The sequence below is a fragment of the Talaromyces amestolkiae genome (genome assembly GCF_001896365.1).
Source record: "Talaromyces amestolkiae strain CIB chromosome Unknown scaffold3.1, whole genome shotgun sequence".
NCBI classification, from domain to species: Eukaryota; Fungi; Ascomycota; class Eurotiomycetes; order Eurotiales; family Trichocomaceae; genus Talaromyces; species Talaromyces amestolkiae.
The window spans coordinates 1,664,762-1,688,885 of record NW_024468039.1 but is presented as its reverse complement, the minus strand read 5'-3'; the positions used below and the strand labels follow the sequence as shown (position 1 = coordinate 1,688,885).

Here is a 24,124-nt window from a genome sequence, read left to right as displayed (position 1 = left end):
CTATTTTAAATGTTGATGGCTTGGATAATTTCATCCACGAGTATCTGCATGCAAAGGCATCCGGCCACTCTCGGCAGAAGTGCCGATTGAGTAATCGAGCGACTGATCACATAAGACTGAGGAAAGGTGCTAGTCCGACTACTCAGGTCGCTAATTCCTCCGTTCATAACGACCAAACGACATATGGTAACAGGAATTATGGTAGTAACAAAAACCTTAAATGGTACTTTAGAACATGTGCACTCCCTTCTTCATAGTGCTCAAGTGATATGCATTCTGCTGGTAAGTTAAGGACCAAATCATACCAGAAGGTGATATAGGCGCTGATCGATTTACGAAATTCATCTCAACACTTTGTTGCTTACCAGCATTCATCTCTCATCAAAGCTTCAGGTTTTACATGAATACAAAATGTGATTCAGAAAATATAGCAATTAGAAGTAGCGTAAGTCTACTTTGATATCTAGTAATCTTTTGAGGTCATTGATGACAGAGTTTGGATGCATTGTTGTAAACATGACAATAAATGATCCGAGAAAACACATTGAAATTCCCATATGCAATGCACCTCTATGAAAGAACCACTTATGGTCTATAAAATTTCAACAAAGAAGGAAAAAATAGTAAGCCAATGCTCACCTCCGCTAAAGCACAAGTTCATCGCCAAGGTTCCAGATCCTACCCAGTAGGCAAACAAGCATGCATGTTGTAACTTATATTTACCAATAAAGAGATAGTATCGCTAAGTTGCGGTTTAGCTCTTGGACTTATGCACGAGCTTCGTGATGCTTGTGCCATCGTCCAGAACTTCCACCTCCTCCTCTAATGTGTAATTTCCAAATCGGGGAAGTAGGATCGTCCAAATATACCAGTATAGAATGCCGAACAAAATGCTAGAGACGAAAAGTCAGTCTCAAAGGTCAGAGCCAAGCAAACTCCGGACTTACATGCTAACGCCCACAATTGCATACGTCGCGTAGAAAAAGTCGACATCGCCCTTCCAATCTGGCGGAGGGAAGAATGGCGCGGCGAGAAGGGCGACACTAGTCGCGATTTTAAGCCACACGGCAGGTAGCCAGGCTTTGAAAGGCCGCTTCAAGTCTGGTCTTCTACGACGGAGCAGTACAAGTCCCGCTGCAACAGCCAGGCCGAATATCTGCCCGGGATAACCTTCGACGTCCAGGATAAAATTGTACACGGCTCCTTGTGAGGGAAGACCAATCACTAACACAGATGGAATGTAGTGAATTATTAGTCCCCAAAATGGGGAGTTGAACGGCTTTGAGCTGGATATTATCCTCGCAAAAGGTAAAAACCCCTGTCGGGCAACTTCTTGATTCACGCGAGCCTATACAACTGATCAGAATAATGCTCATACCGAAATGAAGGACCGCTTACCAAAGCAAATGTCACAACCATGACATTAGCAGCCGCCGAGACGGCAATCATCAGAGGCAAGAAGGTCCTCCCCCATCTAGGACCGAACGCGCGCTCGAAGAAAAGAGCCGCAACTAGCTCACCGCTCTGTTTGATTTCGTCAAGTGGTACAACCAGAAAGTAGGCCACGTTTGCTAGCATATACAACAGGCACGATGTGAGTAAAGCTGCTAGGCTGACACCACGCAGTGTCCGTACTGGATTCTTGACTTCGTTCAAGACGTTATTGGCGTTACTCAAGCCCGCATAGGAATAAAAAACTTTGAATAATGAAGTCGAGATAGTATTCCAACTCCAATCGGAATCTGCCCACAAATCCTTCCAAAGGTCGCTTTCCTTATTCCTCGTAAGTGCACCAGTAAAATCTTCCCCTTGATGGAAGAGTATTACATAGATCCCGCTAAGTGCCATAAAGACGACTAGGAAAATCTTGACCCATCCAAGTGCATTCTGAATAGCGATACCAGTCCTCATGAAACAACCATGCACAATCGTGATCAAAGTCAACAGGCCAATGGCCAGAATCTTATTCTGAAGGTCGCTCGGCACAACATTGAATGCGAAAAAGGTATATTTGGAGAATATAATGCAATTACTAGCCGTAAACCCTAGCAGAACTGCTTGTACGGCCACCAGCGTCGACGCTAAAAAACGCGGATACCGATATGTGAACTCCAAATATACCTTGTCACCTCCGGAGCGAGGCAACATACAGCCATATTCGAGCGATACAGCCAGACCACAAGCGGAAAGAATGGTTCCTACCACCCAGAGTGATAATGCCAGTCCTATACTGCCGACAGACTTGACGATGGCACCCGGTGTTGCGAAAATTCCSGAGCCGATAACACGAGATATTACCAGGATGTACGCGCTGGACCATGAGATGTTTCTTCCATATGTAGCGGTCTCGGGAATAGTATCATGTTCGACGGATCGGTCTGGGGCGTCGGGGGAAATGACATTGGACGAAGCGGATGATGATGGGGAAAGCAGAGGCGTGTGTTCCGATGATTCAACGTCCGACATTGTGTTCGCCGATGCAAGCCTAAAACATCGAGAATAACTTATTGTAGCGATCTGACGACTGACGGTAGCATGTTTATGGCAGCGAAACCATGGCACACGCAGTTCCTGTATTGCCCGGTAACCTGGATCGTGATTATAGAGATGAGGAACTCGCTGATTAATTGTATTTGCGAAGTCATGTTGTGGCAGCATGGGCGTTCTTGTAGTATTTGTCAACTGTTATCAGCTCTCGCACGCCATTCTCCCGACGGGTGATGCGAAACTCCCTGTGACTCGCGATTATTAATTATCGACGCGCAATACGCGACTTCCTTGCATCACATTGTGGTGACGTTCATTTTCAATTTGTCAAATATTGCGAAAACCTTTACTGATGAGCAAGCGCATGATCAGAGGATATGCCAAGACTATCAAGTAAAAGTAGGACGTGAGAATCGGCCGTGATCATAACCCGAATTAATCGGCGATACTCTGTTCAAAGAATAAATGGCCATCGTAAATCATTCCGGTACTTAGGATTTCGATCTGAGGCTTGTGTTACGAGAAAAATAAGTCTTACATGAAATTTTGGCCATCGAAACCAACCTAGAATTTCTTAAGGCTGCGACATACTATCCTTAAATAGGCAGCATGAGAGACCGCAATGGACCGGTAGCACTTATTTACATAGTAAGAGACTACTAAGGTCAGATAATGGATCTGCACAAGCTGTCAGCCTTGCTCCGCTCGAAAGGTCACGTACCTTACGTGACTGGCGGCCCCTACAGCTGCTTATGTAATTCTGCGAAAAGGACGTTATGTTTTTCTATGGAGAATGTCTCGGTCAGCTCCAAAGTAATGTATTAGGCGGGAAAAAAAAACGTATCACGATTTTCAAATACGACATTAATATTTTCGTTGAGTCGAATGCCGGGATTAAATACTACTACTATCTGCGTAGGATGAATCCCTCGGGTTATATCATTACTTTAATAGCATACATAGCATATCGTAGTGTGGTTCATTCCGGGATATACAATTTTAGAGATGTTAAATCCACGCCTAGTTAGGCGTGTGGTACGAATCGGAGGAGGGCATAGCTGCGATGTGCATTACTTTAGCGTGAGAAGGTCGAATGGATCATTGGAACTTTTCGCACTCTATTTGTACAGAAAATTCGCCATACGGCAACATCAAACTAGTCACCGTTGGCGATCCTGGTCTTCATTAGTGGTAGTAAAATTCCGCACACATCATCCCTTTCCATGAAGACCTCGACCAGCCTAACACCGCTGCCTTTCTGGATGCTTTCATTCGACAATATCCGCTCTAGGTCTGACCAGCTTCTAGCCACAAAATTATTGTTCACGGAGTGGCTTTCATTTGCGCCGAAGAAACTAGTAGCTTGAGTATGCCTCCAAACAGCGACATCATTGTATCGTTGAGTTCGGCCGTGAATGGCTCGCTCGATAGTGTATCCACCGTTGTTGATAACGAAGATGATGACATTCAAGTTCTCCTTGATCATTGTGCTGATTTCTTGCACGGACATCTGCAGACTACCATCCCCAATGAAGAGAAATGAACGCGTTGTATCGTCCTTGGTCCGGTCTCGTTGCGCCAAGGTGGCTCCTAACGTGGCAGGAAGCATGTATCCGATGGACAACCAGGTGACAGCGTTAAAAAGACGTGCATTTTTGGGAACTGAAAAAGCCTGACTCCCATACGAGGAAGTCCCTGTTTCCGCCAGAATCAAATCACCTTCTTGAAAGAGGCCATTCATTTTCTCCCAGAAGTGTTCTTGTGTGATCAGTCCAGATGGATCCAGAGCTTTATTCGTTCTAATCGAATAAGAAGGACCCTCGACCTTTGCAATGCGTGAGGCATCCAGACTGCTGACGAGGCGGTTGAGGAAGCTTTTAGATACGTCTCGGTAGATGTCGTCTCCGATTTGAATAGTGTTTGGTGAGAATGCGACTGTAACTGCTGCGTTAGGCAATGCTGTGAATATCGAAGTGTTGGTATCGCTGTAATGAGGCCCAATGATAATGATGAGGTCGGCAGTATCATGGTACTTTTTCCATGATGGGTCGCCAAATTGGCCAGTGTAAATGCCATACACGTTCTGAAGCTGTTCGTTGATCAGAGCCCTTCCAAACATAGTGGTCCACGTCGGCCAATTAGTCAATTTGACTAAGTTCTCAGCGTCGGTCGATATACCCATTGCCCTAGTTTCCCCATCAACTATGATTAAGGGTTGTTTAGCTCCATATATTCTTTCCGTCACCTGTTCCAAGGCCACTGCATCCGACTCAGTCTGTCGTCCCGGATCAAGTTTGATGACATCTTCGAGATTCTTGGTCTCGACGAGCACATCGGGCATATCGTCTGGCACCTCAATGTAGACTGGTCGACTGTGCAAGATCGCCTGTTTCAACACCCAGTCAATCTGGTCCGGGATAAGTCGTGGATCTATCAAATTCGCTTGTGCAACTGTCACATGTGTGGCCATACTCGCAAAGTGCCGATAATCTCCATCTCCAAAAGTATGATGCACAAAGATTCGAGCTTCCTGTTTCGGACGTGGGACTGAGCCCACTATATGAACTATGGGTGCCTTCTCGGCAAAGGCGCCTGCAATTCCATTGATTGCCGAGAGCTCTCCGACACCATAGGTAGTGACCAACGCCGAAAGACCTTTGATACGAGCATACCCATCCGCGGCATAGGCACCATTTAACTCATTGCAGTTGCCTACCCATCGCAGACCTGAAGGCTCCACGAAATCCAATAAACGAAGGTTGAAGTCGCCAGGCACGCCAAAGACAGTGTCAACACCCAGCTGGCGGAGGCGGGTGAAAAGATAATCTGCTACTTTGATTGACATTTTTCTGTGAAAAGCCTGAAGGGAAACTGGAAATATTATGTACGTGTCTCACATGGTCAGAAATGGGGCTAAAGTTATTAATATATACGAAATAACTAAGGAACCGCGCGGGGAGACGTGGGGTCTGTTGAATCCTTCTGATTGGACTTCCGTTCAATGTGTCATACATGAGGGGATTAAGCCGACAATAGCCGGGAATCTACCTAGGCATGGACAAATAGACAACGCGGTGGTGAAAATGGTTCCTGTGCAATATTTCAATGTGTCGGCCAACCCGATTCGTATTCTGTGTCCCGATCTGGCATCAGAGCTAGGGCTATAGCCTCTCAATTCCGATTAAGCATTCTTCATTGTCTCTTTATATATAAATGACCTATGAAGACTTTTCCATTCAAACATCTCTTTGGCTCGCATGATAATCTTAAAGCTATATTGCCAGACGCGATGGAATGTGATGCTCAACTCCTTTGGCCAATTCCAACAACGCCTGTTCGCGGCAATCCTAGCTGATGAATTCCATTCCAACGGGCAACCCATCTTCCGTGAACCCCGCGGGAATACTGATTGCTGGAACTCTAGCTTGACTTGCAAGTAACGTATTGGTGGGAAAATCCCAGTAGGTGTAAGTCCCATGCGCACTCGTGAGACAAAATCAGTCAAATCTGATTCAAGTGGCGACACAGTTGCAATCAAGGTCTATACATCGTCACTTTCCAGTATCGCCTCCTTGTATGTAGGATATCGGGTGGAAGAGGGCAGCCTCCTCTTATCACGTCGATATGACCCACCCTGTCAACGCCAAAGCCGTGGGCATCTTGATGTAAGTCTAGAATCAGGATGTCTGACGCATTAGAAATATCCAAACCACCCGACTGGGACGATTTCGTCCTCTAGAAACTGGACGATATTTCGGGGTATTGTAGCCTCACCAACACGAGGGTTGGAGCCAGCTCATTCAGCCTTAGCTAACACACATTGCGAACTAGATGGGATCCTTCGATCGCACTAAATTCCAATTGTATCGCACTATAATCGATCAAAAGTAAGCACTGTCTAGGGGGTAGCTGTTGGCCAGAAAATCAACCTTGATTTTGCGCCGTCGACAACGAGCGCATGAGAGTATACTCTTTTGGCACTGACGTTCCCCCATGTTGATCTGTCTTCACATGCAATACCTCCCTAATGAGAGAAGGAATATGATGTACGAATGTAGCTTTTGGAGCTTTTGATTCTTCGAAGTGCAGCGACGCGTGCATTTTGCGGCGTCTTAAGTATGTAGATGAGAATGAAGAGGACTAAATTGCGGCAATCTCCGCGAAAGACCCCGACCTTTTCTTATCATTCGGTACCTACTTATTTGCCGGTAGTGGTTGTTGATTAGCCAACACTAGCTTGATACAGTAAAGAGGGGTCCAGGTTGAAGATAAGGTATTTTCCAACAGAGAATCATATCAAAAAAATATCGCAAAGCAAGAAGAAAATTCTTTGGTCAGTCAAAACAAGAGCTGTCGACTTCATTTTTCGGCAACAATGGCCACACAGTCGTTACAGCCCAACGACGTAGCCGGGTTGTCGCCCGGATACGCAGAACTCACAATCAATGCCGAGCGATTGATAAGTACTCTGGAGAAGTCCTGCTCGTGGGGAAAGTAAGTCTGTCGCAGTTATTCTTGAGTAAAGTCGCTAATGCATTGAACGTATAGCACGCCGGACGGCGGAATGAACCGCCTCGCTGCCAACGACGACGACAAGAAAGTTAGAGACTGGTTTATTGCAGAGACCGCGAAATACGGATGTCACCACAAGATCGACGAAATGGGGAACATATTTGCCATCCGACCGGGAAAAAACAATACTCTACCACCAATCGGGTTGGGGTCGCACTTGGATACTCAACCGACTGGCGGAAAGTATGACGGTATCCTGGGAGTGATCTCAGCGATCGAAGTTGTCAAGGTCCTCCATCAGTATAACATAACCACATATGCACCAGTGGCTGTGGTAAATTGGACAAACGAAGAGGGCGCTCGATTCCCACCTGCCATGTTGTGTTCCGGAGTATGGGGAGGAGAATTTACTGTTGACTGGGCTCATGCAAGAGTGGATCCTGAAGGTCGTACACTCAAGGAAGAATTGCAAAGAATCGAGTATCTTGGACCAGTTCCATGCTCATATGACGCCAACCCGCTCCTTGCTCATTTTGAAGTACACATTGAACAAGGGCCCATACTCGACCGTGCAGAGCAGCCAGTTGCTGTAGTCAAAGGCGTGCAAAGCATCCGATGGTATAATGTTCAAATTACCGGACGAGAAGCGCATACCGGAACAACGCCCATGGACAGTCGGAGCGATGCTCTCCTTGGAGCAGCGAAGATGATCGTTGCTACCAACCAGATCGTCACCGAGGGCGCCATCTTTGAACGTGGCGGTCGTGCTACTTTTGCAGTAATCGATAGCCTGCCGCAAAGTATCAACACCATCGCTGGGAATGTCCGTCTTGGGCTTGATATTCGCGCTCCCACCGACTCTGACGTAAAATTGATTGAATCCTTGTGCAGGAAGCAATTCCAGGAAATTTGTACTAAGCATGGTCTCAAGATGGAGATTGACAACTTTTGGGTTTCGCCAGCTTTGAACTTCAACCCTACCATGGTCCAGTGTGTGAGGGACTCATGCGGCTCTGTAGGTTGTGACAGTATAGAATTGGTCAGTGGAGCAGGCCACGACAGCGTATATACAAGCAGAAAGGTGCCAACAGCTATGATCTTTGTGAGATGTCGCGATGGGGTCAGTCACAACCCCGCTGAATATTCAAGACCAGAGGAGTAAGTGTCCCGCTATTGGAACGCATTTTTTATATACTGACGCTCTGGTATAGTTGTGCGGCTGGTGCTCAAGTGCTTCTCGGAGCATATCTCAGATATGACGAGCTCATTCAAAAATCTGTTAAAGCGAAGGCTTAATTTCTCATTCGTTGTGGTGAAGTTTCTGGTTGGATGTGGCTAGCGTTGATCTACCATCATTGGGTAGAATAATTCACTATAGACAATAGAATTATTCCCCTTCTTATGAAAACTTAGGGTCCTTTTCGTGGATTTTACATAAGCGGCTGTAGGGGCCGCCAGCTACATCATATTTCGCAGACCACGTCTTTGGTGCTGGAAGTTTGAATGGAACATTGTTCAAGGGATATGAGGGATTTGAAGGAATGAGTGATGAAGCAAAAACAGCCGGTGATTTCGACTTATAGAGATAGTTGAATACAATAACGATGACGATACATTCTATCTGCTAAAGCAAAATTTTGTAGGTAGACATATGTCGAGATCGCTGAATAAGGAAGTGCTTTAATACGCACCAAAAGAAGTAATGGCCTGCGACAATAGTGGATACTGAGAACAACTGAATTGCCCAATTCATTCACAAGGATTAACATATAATTTAATGGGCCTTAGTGGTTATCAATCTGGGGGCTCATCCCCACATCATTCATAGACGTGTTGAATGTTGGGTGAGCGGACATTACCGCCAACATCAACTGTTGAGTAGGCGCAACCCTAAGGAGCCCACTGCGAATATTGAGGTTCGCCGTGAGATAGATAACATCTAACATATATGCTGAGAATATTGACGCGTCAGACACACTATAGAAAGTCAAAGAGACTTCAAAATGAATGTCTAAGCACAATCTCGCAGATACACGAGGCCTATCGTGATGGCACTTGGACTTGTGAAGATCTCATTCGAGCATTTCTGAATCGCATGGAATTGGAATAAAATGGGCTCGTGTATCAAATCGACGCTTGCTATTTCTGACGTCGCCGTTCAAGGAGCCACAGCTCTTGATGATTATTTCAGAGCAAAAGGCCAATTCATGGGCCGTCATCACGGTGTTCCAATACTTGCTAAATATCCGATTCCAAATAGAAATGCTTTTGTTGTCGAAAAATAAAAAAGCGAAAGCGCAATGATATTTGGAAAGACTACGATGGGTGACTGGGCAACTAAATGATTCCCAACTTCATCTGCCACCGACTGAGAGCTGGCAAGAGAGCTGCACCGCGAGCGGGATCCATGCTGTGTCCAATGACCTCCTTTCCATCGCAGAAGTTTCGTTTCAGAACCTTGTCAGCTTTATCTAAGTTTTGGGCGTTATCTATGATCCGCAGACTGTCGTTACTGACATCTCTTATGCAGAAAACACTTTAATTTTAGTGTGTTATTGCCATGCCCAAAAATCTTACCGCTTGAGCCGCCGAGATTTTGTTGCTATTGTGCTGGGTTCCTGGCGACATGATTTTGAGCGCGAGATCAGGTAACAAGTGGCGAATGGCATCCTGTACTCTGGTCTCATTTTTGGGACTATTTGCCGGGAAACCTTTTAAATTTATGCATTAATTTCAGCAATATGTAGAGCATTGCAACCTTGTCAGCCACAAGGTAGTAAATCCCATGATGCATGAACGGCGTGTCAACTTGAAAATATCAAGCTTTCGCATGTGATGAGCTCTAGCTGGGCAGAGGCTAGATACTATTAACTCATCAGCATCAATGCTAAACGCCGTCGCAGTGAGCTACCTCGTATTCTGTAGGAAAGCAAAACTCATTTCCTATTCAAAGCACTGTATGACAGACTTCTTAACCAACTAGATTCACTACCTAGCGTATCTTGAAGAAAAGAAAAGAAAAAGAAAGAAAATCGAAACACTTATCGGAACGGGATATACTCGCAGGTTGCTTCTCGCCAAGAAACACTTTGTTCCAGTGTACGGCGATGTATGGCGATGGAAATTCGCAACTTTCGTTGGTTGACTAGGGTCTTTTCGCCATTCAGACCGTGCAGAACCTCAGATACAGATACGTACCCGTGCTCATAGTTCGCTAGTTGATGATTGGCAATCCTGTGAGAGTGATCTGCAGCTAGATTCTGTTAGCTTATCATAGACTCAAATTAGGGCGATGAGCGCGATGTCAGTCGAATCTTATCGCGGCACGGGATACCTCTAGGCCCAAGGGTTCTCGGTCTCTTTTCCAAATGTAGTTAAGCATAGGATGCTAATACTACATACAAAAACCGCAATCGAAGGCCAAAATAACGTCTTCGTGGAGGCATCCGTGGCGTTCACCGAGACTCAAGTGCGACAGAATGAGGAGTAATGATCTCATTTGACAAATCACAGGTGTTTTCTAAGTTAATATACAACAACTAAGGAATCAATCTAGTCTTCATGCTTACTATGTAGGTACCAGTAATTAGATCTGGTGGCTAGGCTCAGTTCCGAATCTTAGTCTAAATCCGAACCTAACCAGTAATAGAAGGTGGTACCTTTCACTCCCATATAACAAGAAAGATAACGACCTTCCACAGAAATCATTGGGCATTTGGGCTAGGAGAGAGTAGCTTGAAATGAATTCTATTGGTTATCAAAGTAAGCTTATATTGACTGATTGGGATGAGATATGGCCTCAAAAGCTTGATTAAAGATGCTCATGTGATTGACCTTCCTAAGTGTAGAAGGTAGCAGTCTGTTAAATGAGTGGCGTCTGACTATACAGAAAAAGATCAGCAATGGCTTCTAAATCAAAGTGCAAACAAGCCAGAATTCAATCCAATTGGTTTAATTCAGGCCTACATGTCACCTTCCCTTTTCGAAACCATGAATATTCACCACCAGTGTTGTGACACTGAATTCTTGAAGCATATTTCATGATGAAAGTTTTTGGGTATATAAGAGGTTTCGTTTCGCTTCGTTAATCGACTTTTGTCACTCTATTCTTCACCCTTCTCTAGACGTTGACATTGACTTCTACCCTTCTCTTTTTCAACCATGATCTCTTTCATCACCCTTCTGGCTGCCAGCGCAGCCTTGGCATCGCCTATTGAGCGCCAGGTTAACACTGCCGTTTTGCCATTGAAGCGTGTTTCAAACTTCACGTCGGTCAAAAACGTCGTTAGCAAAGGCCAAGCTCGCCTCAATAAGGTCAACGGTGTAGCTGCCATCAACGCCGTTTCTGCCGTTAGCTCTGGTTCGGTCACCAATGAAGACGTCAGCTATGTTGCTCCAGTCACAATTGGGGCCACCACCTACTCCCTTATTGTCGACACTGGATGTATGTTACTTTTCTTAAAGATTTTATGATTTTTTACTGACTCGCCATCCTGTCTAGCTTCAAACACCTGGTGTGGTGCTCAAAGCTCTTGCGAACCGAGCTCCACCGGCAAGAGTACTGGTGGTACAGTTTCGGTCAGCTATGGTAGCGGCTCATTCTCCGGCAATGAGTACAAAGATAAAGTCAGCTTCGGGGGCCTTACTGTCTCATCACAGTCAATCGGCGCTGCAACCTCATCCTCGGGATTTAGTGGCGTCGATGGAATCATCGGATTCGGCCCAGTCGATCTGACTGAAGGTACTGTCTCCAATGCCAACACCGTTCCAACCTTCTTGGACAATCTATACAGCCAGGGCTCTATCTCACAGGAGGTTCTTGGTGTTTCATTCAAACCAGAAAGCGGAAGTGACACTGATGACACCAATGGAGAGCTTACCCTTGGTGGAGTCGATAGCTCAAAGTATACCGGCTCACTTACATACTTCTCTAAAACAAGCAGTGGCGATGCTTCGTACTACTGGGGCATCTCAATTGCTAAGTTCACTTATGGCTCAACCACCCYTGCGTCTTCTGCCTCGGGCATTGTCGATACCGGCACCACGCTGATCTACATCCCAACCTCAGCCTACAACAAATTCCTCTCTGCTGCTGGAGGCAAGACCGATAGCTCATCTGGCTTGGCTGTATTTACCACTAAGCCAACTTCAAACTTTGGTATCACCTTTGGTTCGACTACATACACCTTGACACCGTCGCAGTATTTGGTCCCCACCGCCCAGTATAGCTATTACGGCCTGTCCTCCGGCAAGTACTACGCCTGGATTAACGATGGCGGTAGCTCTGGCGTGAATACCATTATTGGTCAGAAGTTCTTGGAGAACTACTACTCTGTCTTTGATACTACCAACTCTCGCATCGGTTTCGCTACCGCGGCTTAATTGGACTTGGAATATGAGTTGTCGGGTACGTACAGAGAAACCTCATAGCTCGTTTTCTCCGTGGAGACAACCACTATGTCGTTTTCAATAAACGCCTGTATATATCCTGAGTAAGCTCACACTTAGATCAATGACATTACATTCACATACCCTAGATATTAGAACCAAGTATAATAGGACAGGTTGTGATATAAGAAGAGACCGCACATTCAGGGATATGTTGTAATTTCTCTCTTGGGACTGTGTCCTGTTATTACGCGTAGGCCGTTGTACCTAACTTCATGATAGCCTAACCATGATCAATTGCTAGTTGTCGTTTGAAGACTTCAGCATCGACATCAAGTGATATTATGTACAACACCAACATCGAAACAGGAATATACGCTGTTATACCAATCGGTGACAGCAATCGGTGACAACACAGACAATTTGATTCTAATCATTATGTAGGGACGTTACAATATTTCCAATCCATTTTGTGAGTTGCTGAAACTATATCAAGAATCAATATTGTCTGTACAGTGACCATAGCAACCGTACTTTTTTTCACGAAGAGCATAATCATTTCCAAGTTCCAAAATGTAGCCGCTATGTTAAATATATGCAATAGACTAGACGTCGAATACCGTCCTCATGAATTATCATTCCTGTGCTGAGCAATATTTCTCTTCATTTTGACTTGGTTGGCAAATTCGCTTCGGCTTCAACAAAAATTATTCGCTTGTTCCTCGAATCCAAGATCTTTGATTGTGGCCTTTTTGCCAGGATAGTTAAAGGGTCTATTTCCTGCTACGACCTTCCAGAAAGTGTAACCAATATGTCGACAATTATTTCAAATGCTGGTGCTGAAACTCTATGATTTGAGATCCTTTAGGTATTATGGTGCATTACTATTTTCTACGGCGGTTCGGCTGTCCATGCCAGATATCTAAGAGAAGGGTATGATACTAATTGCCTTGAGTAACACTTCTTGGATCAATGGCCTATTTCTTGTTGGCAGAAGCCCAATTATCCACCGTTTTCTGGAAATCCGGGTTGTAAAGCCAATTCAGACCAAACCCCTCCCTAACAAAGCCGCTACCAGAATCAGCCACTGCATCATCGGATGGCATTCGATGGGGGTCTGGTGAGCTTATACGAGCCGTCGAGTACTAAGCTTTTCGATTGAAGTCGATTCGCGCTTGAGAAGGCTTGTTTTAATTATTTAATAGCGTACAACCAATCAAAACGAGTGAAAGCAAAAATAAATTGCAACAGGTATGTACTGTCTAGCTATTTTTCATACTGTACAGCCCTCAGGGTTGATTTAGCCTGAAAGGAGACATTGAGGAGTGGATGTCAGGTGATGTCGCACGTACTATCGACAAAGATTTGAGATTTGAATTGAGTACGGCACAAAACTGCAAGTAGAAGGAAACACTTGGAGCCAGATTGATCACATGTATTCGAAATTGCACATTTTTGATACAGTCTTTGTGGGAAGCAAGAGTTTTGTGACATCTGAGCAAGGAATCACATCCTCGGGTCGGATTATACGCTTTAAAAAGGACAAATCCTAAGACTTTTGATATACTCAACCCGATCCTCGGCGTTTCAGAGTTCATGGAATAACGATTTGTAATTCGCTGTGACTGGCAACGTTCTATTCAAACTTCCATGCCTGATGTCTTTTTGTCAGACAATTTGCGTCAGAATTGGTCGTAGGAGTCATACTGTGTTGAGTCCGACCGTGCGTGCTGTCACGACATAAATCCTAGCGGGATGGCGCGTGAGTTGGATGCAGGGAGATTATGCCAGGTCATGACAAGCTAAACTATTGATCTTGTTCGACTTCAATTGACATGACGTCAAGTTTTAACAGCATCGTCAATGTTGTACCATCGTTGATCCATTCCGGCCTGCAGTCGTGCTTCCGTATTGAATGGTCCACGAATAGAACCTCGAAAGTACTTTTGAACGTTACTGCGAAAGACTTGAATAGGGTCCGTTTCTTCTTGATCGCAAATCCAAACCAACCATCTATGACCTGTGGTAACATGGGTGATCTCGTCATGATGAATGATCTCCAGAGCCTTGACACTTTCCAAATCTCCTGATTTGCGAAACTTTTCGATGGTCATCGGATTGATGTCGAGGCCACGGGCTTCGTGAACCAAGGCAATGATGCTGATTCGGGCTCTGATATCATGGGCAGTTCGAGTTGCTGATTCCCAAAGACCATGATGTACCGATAAAGCACCAAAATAGGAGCCTAACTCTTCGATCCTGGTGCGGAGCAGCGAGAAATGCTTCGCCTCATCATTTGCCACTTTCAGCCAGTCTTGGAAAAAGGCTCGTGGTAGCTCATGTATGTTCTGTTCCGTATGAAAAGTTGCAAATCGAACGCAAATATCAATAGCAAGGTCGATCGCCCATAATTCAATGTTCGCTAAAGCGTGTAGCATTGCTATTCTGCTCTTCACCGTACCTCCCCGTCCATGATACTGGGATTGCCAGGGTTTGACTTCTGTTAAGCCCTGTCGAGGTGGCTGATCAGGGGGTACGACTGTCCCCTTTCCTAATGCCATAGGCGAAGAAGATGTCTCTTGGTTGTTGAATATGGTGTATAGTCGATGAGTGAGCTCGATCTTGCGTTCTGGATCTGCAGTTTCAAGAATTTCTACAGCCCAGTCACAGAAGGAGGATGTTTCATCCAAAGAGCGTGAAGTGATTATGCTAGTGTTTGTTGTTGTAAAATTATCCGAATCTTGATGGTGCTTCAGCTTGATGTTTTCGGAAACAGCCTCGAGCTTGATAAGCCTCACATCATGTTCGCCTTGTGTGTAGTTCAGAAACACGGTCTGGTCTTGAATACGAATAGGATAGGTGCATGTCTTGATACCCACGCTAGATTCACCAGTCTCCACATTGAAGTCGTACGCATGCCATGGACATGACACGACATAAGCCGAATCTTCTATATCTACGCTTGACTCTTCCATTGGGCCTCCGGCATGTGGACATTCTGCTTCCATGGCGTAGTATGACCAGCCATCTGAAGATTCGTGGGGCTTCTGATGGGATGAGTCGATTGATGGCAAGCGGAAGAGCACTAGGCGCTTGCCATCAGACAGATGGATCACATAGCGCGCGTTGAGGAGCTCGGATAGCTCCCCTACCTTGATTGGCATTTTCCTGGCTAGAAACCAATGGCAAATGTCGTTGGAAACAAAACAAAGTGTAGTAGGAAGAGTGAAGAAGAAAGAAAGACATAAAACATCGCGGGCCCGGGCCGACGTTTTCCCGGAGTTTCTGGCGCTAGACCCAACTGGGACGGCCAGTGCTTGCTGCTCGATAAAAGACGACAACATCTGCGGATGCTACACACAATCAATAGTCCTGATTCATTATATAGCTGAAAGGTACATCATCGTGCACAATTGATTATCTGTTTTCGAACGTACAATGCAGCACATGGTTGGAGCACGGGGGTGATACCGGCACTGACAAACTTTGTCTTGGGTGCGATAGCGACAGGACTGAGGTTTCAGACTTGGTCTATCAAACCAGAACCTGGGGATGTCTCTTGGACTAGGGGTGCGTTGGATAATTCGAATAGCCATTAAATGTTGGCTGGACGACTGACCAAGGGTCACAATTTTATGGATATGTTGAGATTCCTTCTGGGGCTTTGGGTAATATCAGCATGCCGGTACCCAGTTCGAGCAGCTCGGTATTGCTTGATAGAGGCTTTTGGATGGCGAGGCTATCAATGAATCACACGCCACATTTGGAGACAATTATGTGACAGTGCCAGTATTGGGCGCAACTGTGAATGTCACGGTATCGTGATGATTCAATAGAAATTGGGTACTCTATCTTCATTTCCTGTTTCCCTCTCATCTATGTTGTAAGTCCTATACTGAACTTAAATGAAATAGTGATAACCTTACATAAATGCACAAACCATGGCCGTGCCATTCTTTGGGCTTACTAGTACTAACATTTCACTACTGCCAGGGAGTAGTCTGATTAAATTCCACATAAATTACCTACAATTGCAGAGCAAGCATATGGATACATAAAACATATTGGCCCATTATGACACCATTGCAATTTTTCATTGAGTCTAAAAGTGAAGTACATAATGCGTGATAGTCTATCATAGTATGCAATAAAATATGTACAGATGTAATCTGTGTCCTTCAATCCCTACTGGTGTGCCTTCTCGATATCATTTAAGGCCTCGTCACTTGCACCAGTACCCGCCAACTTAGCTGCAACAATGTTGTCGAGCTTGTCATCGACGGGAATAGTGAAAACGGCTGCGATGATGGCCATACCACCAAAAGCGATACTGGCAAGGAAGACGGTGTGGAAAGAGTTTGAGTATGCTGTCTGGACAGCGTTGGCCACAATTGCGCTGATTTTATCGGTCATCCCGGGGACGGTACTGATGGGAAGAGAACCGGCGATATCCTCCATGAGAGTGGCGACTGATGAGGCGGGAAGACCGGCAGAAATGGCAACCTCTGGAATCTCACCCAAGTTGACGGTGAGACGGTTGGTGAGGATGGCGACATAGATAGCAACTATTTGAGAAGAAGTGTCAGTGACACTGGATGAAACCTCCATGCCTTCATATCAGGTAGACCACTTACCGGCAATGGTACCTGCAACCTGTTTTGCGGAACCGAGGAAGCCACTAGCAAGACCGATGTCCTCAGGCTTGCAGTACAGCGGGCACATGATGAGAGTAATTAGCTCGAGGTAACCGACAAAAAAGCCACCGACGGCAGTGAACTAATTTAGATGGTCTCAGTATAAAATGTAAATTTAATGTACCAATGGAGGCAAGTTTTACCGCAAGACCCATGGCCTGTGTATTTTGGTTGATGGCAGCCAAGGCTCCGGAGAAGGCCGTGATGGCCACGGTGATGAAAATAAGCTGGTACTTGCTATATCCGAGGGGCTTCATCAAGATACCAGCAGCGATTTCGCCGACAATAACACCAGTTCCGGTGGAGACCTGTACAAGGAAACTTATGTTAGAGTCGTTTCTGATGAGACTTCTTGAAAATTGAATATGGGAGCGTACCGAAAGCCAACCAACTTTGATAGTATCGGTGGTGTAGAGAGCGGCAATAGCCTCGGGCCATAGCAGACTACAGGTGTCGTCAGTATCCTAATCATTCAGAATCTAGGGAAATATCCGTACCTCATAGAGAAATACACCATGTTACCGACCAAAGCAGAGCAGACAGTAGCACTGTAGCCACGGTTTTTGAGCAAAGACATGGGTAAAAGGGGTTGCTCCATAGGAACAAAGATTTCTACGAATGGTCAGTGGACAGGTCACTACAATAGCGCAAGTCAAAAAAGGTACCGTAGAGCACAAAAGCGATCAGAGCAACGAAGCCGACGACTAACGAGGCAACGACGTGTCCGGAGCTCCAGGCGTATGACGAACCACCCCAGGCTTCGGTGATGTTAGAGACTGTCTTCATAATGGGGACGTCTTAAAACTTACAAAGACCCAAGAGTACCAAGATCAAACCACCGGCGTACAGCACAAATCCAATATAATCGAACTTCTTGAGACCATCCATTTTCGATACACCCTTGTGCTTGGTATCCCAGCCAGGAGGGAAGTAGCAGAACACCAACAAGACGACGGAAATACCACAAGTAATGATGTTCAAGTAGTAAGACCAGCGCCATGACTTTTCGGTGTTGGCAATAAAGAGCTGGGCAAACAACCCACCGAAAGCAGCAAATGGAAAAGTGGTAAGGAAGATACCAGCGTTCACGGCCGGACGAAATTTGTTGGGAACAAGCTCTGCAATGACGAAGGAAAAAGTCAACTGTACAGCGGCAGCCAGACCACAGAGAGCGCTGCCACCAATGACAGTTGGGACATTTTTGGCTGTAGCGCAGACAATTGCTCCAATCAAACCGAGGAACTGTCCACCGATCAAGAAGTAACGACGACCGAAAATGTCACCAAAACGACCGACGAGAAGGACAGCCACCTTTTGAAGTCAGTATGCAGTAATTTTGCTTTGTCTTGGAAGAAATAGAAAGAACGTACACCCGAGATCAAAGTGAACATAGTCGAAATCAAACTGTAGTTGGGGTCGGGGCCTAGGTCCTTGTTGATGGCTGCCAAACTATTGACCTACAGAGCCTGTCAATTCTTCTGTGCTGGCAAACTGATGATCATTCAACATGATCGAATAGCTTACCGGCATGACATAACCCAAATACAAACTGATAGCCATCAAACAGACAGCAACCAGGGACCCGATGAAGTTCTTGCTACGATAGTAGCCATTTGGCAACTGATCGAAATCCATAGCCTCCTGTGAAGACGACATGGTTGGGGTTGTTGGCACCGAGGTGTCTTCAGCAGTGACGGTTTTGGTGTCAGTCATCCTAGAGATGAAAAGAAGTAGATTGATTTCCTGCCTTATGCTTCAGTTTGCAAGGAGATATGGACTGTACGGTCAGACCCTTGCGTCAACGAACACGTGGGAAACACGACCGAAAAAGCAAAAGTAAACAAAAAAAGGAGCAGTAGAATTTGAAAGAAGACCAAAAGTGAAGATCGCTACCTGAAAAGAAACAACGAGTGACGGTAGTTGGCGTAATATAAATTAAATTTGGCCAAGCCGATAACAAGTGCCTTGACGAGAGGTTTGGTGTAGAATCTTGGATGGAGTCAATCGAATCAGTTTGCTATTTTTTTAGTCTGAGCTAGTGTTTGGAGGCGTTGCAAGTGGGAAACTCTGAAGGGACTTCTACCATTCTGGACCCGGTTCAAAAGACTTACTAGTTGAGCGATTAGGCCGGGTCAGAGTCCTCCAGTTTTTTAAAGAAAGGAAAAAGCGGCGCATGTCCGCTCCGTAGGTGCAGGAAATGGAGTAGATTACTGCCCAGAGGATAGCTGATAAGTCGGAGCGAATGGGTAGTTGGGTACACTGGCCATGCACCCCGTAAAGAAAGAACGTGGCAATCGGAGCAATTTCCAGGAGCGTTTAAGTTCTGCAAAAGTGCGTGGCATATCAGCTCTCTCTGAGCCAGTGGGAGGTGAGAATGTGTGTACTGCGTATCGACTAGCAGGACAATATCACCCAAGAGTTTTGGTCGACCCACCTTGTGTTCTGCCATACGTTGAGGTGCATGGTACTAGAGACGACTAAATGGCTAGGTTATGCACTTGCATCCATGGTGTACTGTACAATGAAGAACTAACGACTCGAGATGTCGTGCTAAGCCGCTTCAGACGGGGTTTTAACTTGGTAATGATTAGTGCAATGCTGAACTACGGGATTTGTGCTTTTCTGGTGTATCGTGCCATCAGTCAATAGTTTCAGCAAGCCCCGGAAAGTTGCCGCGATGCTTTACGATTCTAACAGGAGTATTGTATCCTGAGTAGGTACTATGTCATATCTAACTACTTAAAGCAGTTCCAGAATGAGGGGACTCGATCAAACAGTATCATCGCACGTTGAAACAAAGCCCCAACACATGATCTCACAAGGATCGTTTCATTATAAGACACTCGTCCTTAAGGACCGGGGTTTCGATGCACCGGTTCGGATGTAATTTCGATCTCGGAATGAAGCGCAATTGTGGCGTGCATCGAGAATGATTAATTTACGGAATGCGGAATCCGGAAAACGACCGATTAATCATACAAATGAGATTTCTGCATCGATTTCCTGACTAGGCTAAAATGGTTAGTAGTATGTTTTTAGTCATCTATTTGGTGGCGTTATTCGCCCAAACACAAACCCACCAGGCTTAGGAAGAAGACTTAGGAGGGCGGGATGGCGCCCCAAGACGGTCTAAGCATGGCGGTTGGTGCCGGTGGCTGCAATCCTCTGCCGCACTGGAACCCACTTCATTTTCCTGCCCCGTTTTTGTCTCTCGCTTAGTCCAACCATCTCGGTCAGCCAGCTGGCTGGGACCCAATGGMTTCTAGCCTTCATTATGTACATAACTTGTGTTGGCACTAAGTGAGGTACGAAGCGCTATTAGATCGAATCATACGATTTAGAGAGGAATCTTCGTTTTATGGTCGACTAGCAAAGTAGACTAGAAATTAAAAAAAGAGCAGAAAGAAGCGCACGTGGAAATAATCGGATCGAGTGCACCAATGCAGTCTACTAAGGAGTTTGCTAGGAGGAAAACATGTCGGCTGTATTCTCGTATTCATGAGACAAATCAGCATAAGATTTTGTAGAGATGTTCGGAGTCTCATAGTAAATACAAAGATTTCTAGCGGAAAAGGTTTCAATACTCATGAGACCTGAAGGAGTCATTAATCATACTGTACAGGTGATGTATTATGTACTATTTCTTGTTTTCATTTCCAGTAAGTCTACACAAAATTCCTAAACGCCCTCACGCCAATCCTCCCCTCCAATCCTCAAGATTTTGAGACCCTCCCAGAACAAGACTCAAGTACAAGACCTTAGTCTTCTTGGTTCCATGGATGAAGATGAGGGTCCGTCGGTTTGGTCACTCGGTTCACACTTACATCAGTGGTAACTTGAATACCCACTGGATTATCCGAAATGATGCGCTCCTCAGATGTGTTCCTGCTGGCTTCAACGTTGGTACGGGTGATGGTGCTCATTTTGGTGTGGTTATGGGATTTCCCATTCCATGAGCGAGGGTCTTCTGTACGCCGACCTGATGCCCCATAGAGTTCGTACTGAGGACCGTAGCTGCGGCCACTAGAGAGACCCAAAATGTGTTTGAGAGAGGGGAAGCAGAAGGTGATCAAGGTCTTGAACGATGGGACGCAGGCAATGAACACGCCGACACCAATCTCCACAGATGACCAGTTCAAAGGGTTAACAAGTGTCCCTGGAATTACGTTAGTATTCTTTTCATGGTTCCGTAGACTGCAGACGAACGCACATGTATGATCAATCGAAAAGTTGTTCAAGTAAGTTGCTCGAATTATACTTGTCACCACAATCCTGTCATTCGGTTAGTGTTAAAGACCTTAAGTCCGGCTCAAGATCAAGCACATACATAAGACCCAGGCCAAACATGAAAACCAGGCCAAGACGCTTTCCGAGTGGCATGTTCAATCGAAGCAATTCTGGAAGCGGGAGAGCGAAGATAACCAAATCAGTCGCAAGTCGAACGGCGAACGAAATGTAGTAAAAGCTTAGAAGCGAGAGACATTTGCCCGCCGCACTTCCACTGGCATCCCACGCCTTTTGTACAGGCGAGCACTGGAATATAACCACAAAAGTCTCTTCAATCCATTCGGCGGTAACGAGTACGATCAGACCCCAACAGATAATGCGAAACCATCGGCCGGGGAATACTTTGAGATAGAATAAGCCGAAAGAAACTTTGACTGCCCACAGAGCAATGAGATAGGTAATCTCGGTCACGAAGTCTAGCTAGACATTGAAATGGGAATTAGCGATAAGTTTCGCGGTTAGTACAGGGCTGCGCTATACCTTGAGGAACATGTTCTGTTTGTATAAGTCATTTTGAATAGTTTGATAGTGATGTCCATAGCCGTAATTTGTCACTTTCATCATTGTCAGCGCTTCATATCGTCTGAAAAATGAGTGTACACTTACTTAAAATGCACACCAAACATTCCACAAATGTGAAGATCTAAAGTCGCGCGGCAAAACTTGGTCAGTCGACATCGGTGTGAATGGTATTCCAGGGTAGCCAGTCGTACATATCCAATTAAACAGAAGATATCATCCCAGCCGATACCAGACAGAAACCTTGAGCGCACAAAGAGTCTCACACCAATTCCTACTCCACTGCAGGCGATTAGGATCGCATTGCAGACGATAATGGATTGCACTTTGGATTCAGCCAAGAATTCAGCTGAAGTCTCGTCAACCATCTTGTCCGGTTACCTCCTCTCACGTCCCCAAAATTGGCGTATGTGAAGATCGAAGTCGATGAAAGGGAGGAGTCCCTCTGAAAACAAAAGAAATAAAGATTGTGCTGATGAGCGGGGGGTTTCAGGGTTTAAGTCTACACAGAAACGCAGGAGAATCTCTGCACATCTGTGCAGTGAATGTCGATCGATCTCAAGTCGCCGAAGAACTCTCTAGTTCAATCGTAGTTCCAGATCAAAAGGATGGTTCTATGATTTTTAGGGCATGGTTAGGATGAAATATGAAATTAAACGGGGGTTGTGGTAGTATCAGATGGAGAAACCTTACAGTGTTTGGTATCAAATGTCCTAAACCGATCTAGAAACCTCGCCTGCAGATTTTGCGGTTCGCCTCCAAATATTAGTAGGATTGGAACTTGCATATGCTAGAAGATCGAGTCCTCATTAATAATTTCAATCACAGATCCAATGGAATTACAGCATGGGTTCCGCAAATATACTAGATCGCACCTAATTCCATTGGTCATATGTTGTCGTTTAGCTTCACGTACTAATTTTGGTTGCTTTTTATTCCTATATCCGTTAACAGTAGTGCTCCGTGTTCCATCCTACGGGTTTTGTCTTCCTCAGCTGCCCTGGTCGGCGATATGCGTTTCTTCGCGCTCTTCGCTTAAACAGCTCTAGAGTCTATTAGCACCGACGGAAACATCCCGTAAGTTTGCAGTGGCTTGTCTGCAAGGCTTAAACGCCTTCTATAGTAGATTTAGTAGATTTATTAATATTATTGCTTGTTTTCTCTTAAACCCCTGACTTACGCGTGATTAGACGCCTTCAAGCAGGAAAAACGGCCGGCTCTGATCTTGGGGCCAGGGACGAGATATTGTGGCTTCTCTTGCGCGGCTCGGATCTAGTCGAAAGCTTTTACTCCATTGGAGTTAGTGTAGCCTACTAGGATTTCATCATTATTTCCGCGGCCATAAAAAGATTACATTGATTACTGGCTAGTCGGGGTGGTGAAAAGATAGCACCAGGTAGAATGAAATACGATACGGGAATTAAACCCATGAAACCAAGTACGTAGCGGAAGGCTCCTTCTAGATACCATCTCATTTCTCATCTTGTGTCCTAGAATATCAGGCAAATAATCCGTCCTGATGACGCTTGAGAAGGCCGAATGCCCACGGTAGTCGAGTGGAGACCCTATTAATGGGTCGGGTTCCACACTTTAGCACTAAAGTAACTAAAGTAACTAAACAATCACCTAAGTGGGTTCCAGTTAGCTGAAATCAACCCCGGCCTATAGGCCTACTTCCTCGTGTCTCCATCGAGGGAAATTGGGTTTCTTAGGGCCAAATTCTGGGTCCATTGATCGCTTCTTCAACCAGTGTTCACGCGATCCAACAGGCAGGAAGCAGACCCGAAATTTCTTCGAGATGTAACCTCAAGGTTCCAATTGGAAATACCGTATGAAAGTGAGTGGACTTTAAGCTTTGCCACTGAGGGCTGCCAAGGCCACTTATACTTTCGTGCGTACTCACCATCAAATAGAGAACAGACAGAGTATGGAGTACAACCCTGGAGGGAATGCCCCAAAAAACCCTCAGACTCAAAGCCCACACTGCACGGTGACTCGGCGACTGATACTAGGCTAGGATAGGTAACTTGTAGAAAACTCTCTGCAAACTTTATCCCCGTCTTGCGTACGTAGTCTCCGTGGTGTTTCAAAGTGTAACGAGAAAGAATCTTTGTCTACCCTTATACGAATTGAAAGTTGGGCGTGAAGCTTTGGAAACTTTACGGAGCATTTATGAACCTTATATAGAATTTTTCGGAAGCCAGGCCGGAGTCCTGGGGGTGAGCGTTCTTGGTAAA

The 24,124-nt window shown here is 45.4% G+C and overlaps 7 protein-coding genes across 7 annotated transcripts; 2 read left to right on the top strand and 5 right to left on the bottom strand.

Moving 5' to 3' along the window:
* Window positions 1-754: 754 nt before the first annotated feature.
* Window positions 755-2,466, bottom strand: BHQ10_002596 (uncharacterized protein; the record flags this gene model as incomplete). The annotated part of the gene is made up of 3 exons (XM_040874759.1): window positions 755-893; window positions 948-1,348; window positions 1,399-2,466. 3 exons carry the CDS (start codon window positions 2,464-2,466, stop codon window positions 755-757), a joined length of 1,608 nt encoding a protein of 535 aa, XP_040731101.1.
* A 1,177-nt stretch (window positions 2,467-3,643) lies between these two features.
* BHQ10_002595 (uncharacterized protein) lies at window positions 3,644-5,332 on the bottom strand (the record flags this gene model as incomplete). The annotated part of the gene is made up of 1 exon (XM_040874758.1): window positions 3,644-5,332. One exon carries the CDS (start codon window positions 5,330-5,332, stop codon window positions 3,644-3,646), a length of 1,689 nt encoding a protein of 562 aa, XP_040731100.1.
* A 1,530-nt stretch (window positions 5,333-6,862) lies between these two features.
* On the top strand, window positions 6,863-8,295 carry BHQ10_002594 (uncharacterized protein; the record flags this gene model as incomplete). The annotated part of the gene is made up of 3 exons (XM_040874757.1): window positions 6,863-6,981; window positions 7,036-8,157; window positions 8,211-8,295. 3 exons carry the CDS (start codon window positions 6,863-6,865, stop codon window positions 8,293-8,295), a joined length of 1,326 nt encoding a protein of 441 aa, XP_040731099.1.
* A 2,865-nt stretch (window positions 8,296-11,160) lies between these two features.
* On the top strand, window positions 11,161-12,381 carry BHQ10_002593 (uncharacterized protein; the record flags this gene model as incomplete). The annotated part of the gene is made up of 2 exons (XM_040874756.1): window positions 11,161-11,443; window positions 11,501-12,381. 2 exons carry the CDS (start codon window positions 11,161-11,163, stop codon window positions 12,379-12,381), a joined length of 1,164 nt encoding a protein of 387 aa, XP_040731098.1.
* Window positions 12,382-14,228: 1,847 nt separating this feature from the next.
* BHQ10_002592 (uncharacterized protein) lies at window positions 14,229-15,551 on the bottom strand (the record flags this gene model as incomplete). Its single annotated transcript, XM_040874755.1, has 1 exon — window positions 14,229-15,551. One exon carries the CDS (start codon window positions 15,549-15,551, stop codon window positions 14,229-14,231), a length of 1,323 nt encoding a protein of 440 aa, XP_040731097.1.
* A 1,021-nt stretch (window positions 15,552-16,572) lies between these two features.
* On the bottom strand, window positions 16,573-18,794 carry BHQ10_002591 (uncharacterized protein; the record flags this gene model as incomplete). Its single annotated transcript, XM_040874754.1, has 9 exons — window positions 16,573-16,952; window positions 17,022-17,163; window positions 17,225-17,389; window positions 17,459-17,525; window positions 17,579-17,693; window positions 17,747-17,839; window positions 17,891-18,392; window positions 18,452-18,538; window positions 18,606-18,794. 9 exons carry the CDS (start codon window positions 18,792-18,794, stop codon window positions 16,573-16,575), a joined length of 1,740 nt encoding a protein of 579 aa, XP_040731096.1.
* Window positions 18,795-20,839: 2,045 nt separating this feature from the next.
* BHQ10_002590 (uncharacterized protein) lies at window positions 20,840-22,255 on the bottom strand (the record flags this gene model as incomplete). Its single annotated transcript, XM_040874753.1, has 6 exons — window positions 20,840-21,237; window positions 21,292-21,353; window positions 21,409-21,788; window positions 21,849-21,922; window positions 21,975-22,011; window positions 22,082-22,255. The coding sequence occupies 6 exons, from the start codon at window positions 22,253-22,255 to the stop codon at window positions 20,840-20,842; spliced, it is 1,125 nt and encodes a 374-aa protein (XP_040731095.1).
* Window positions 22,256-24,124: the final 1,869 nt, after the last annotated feature.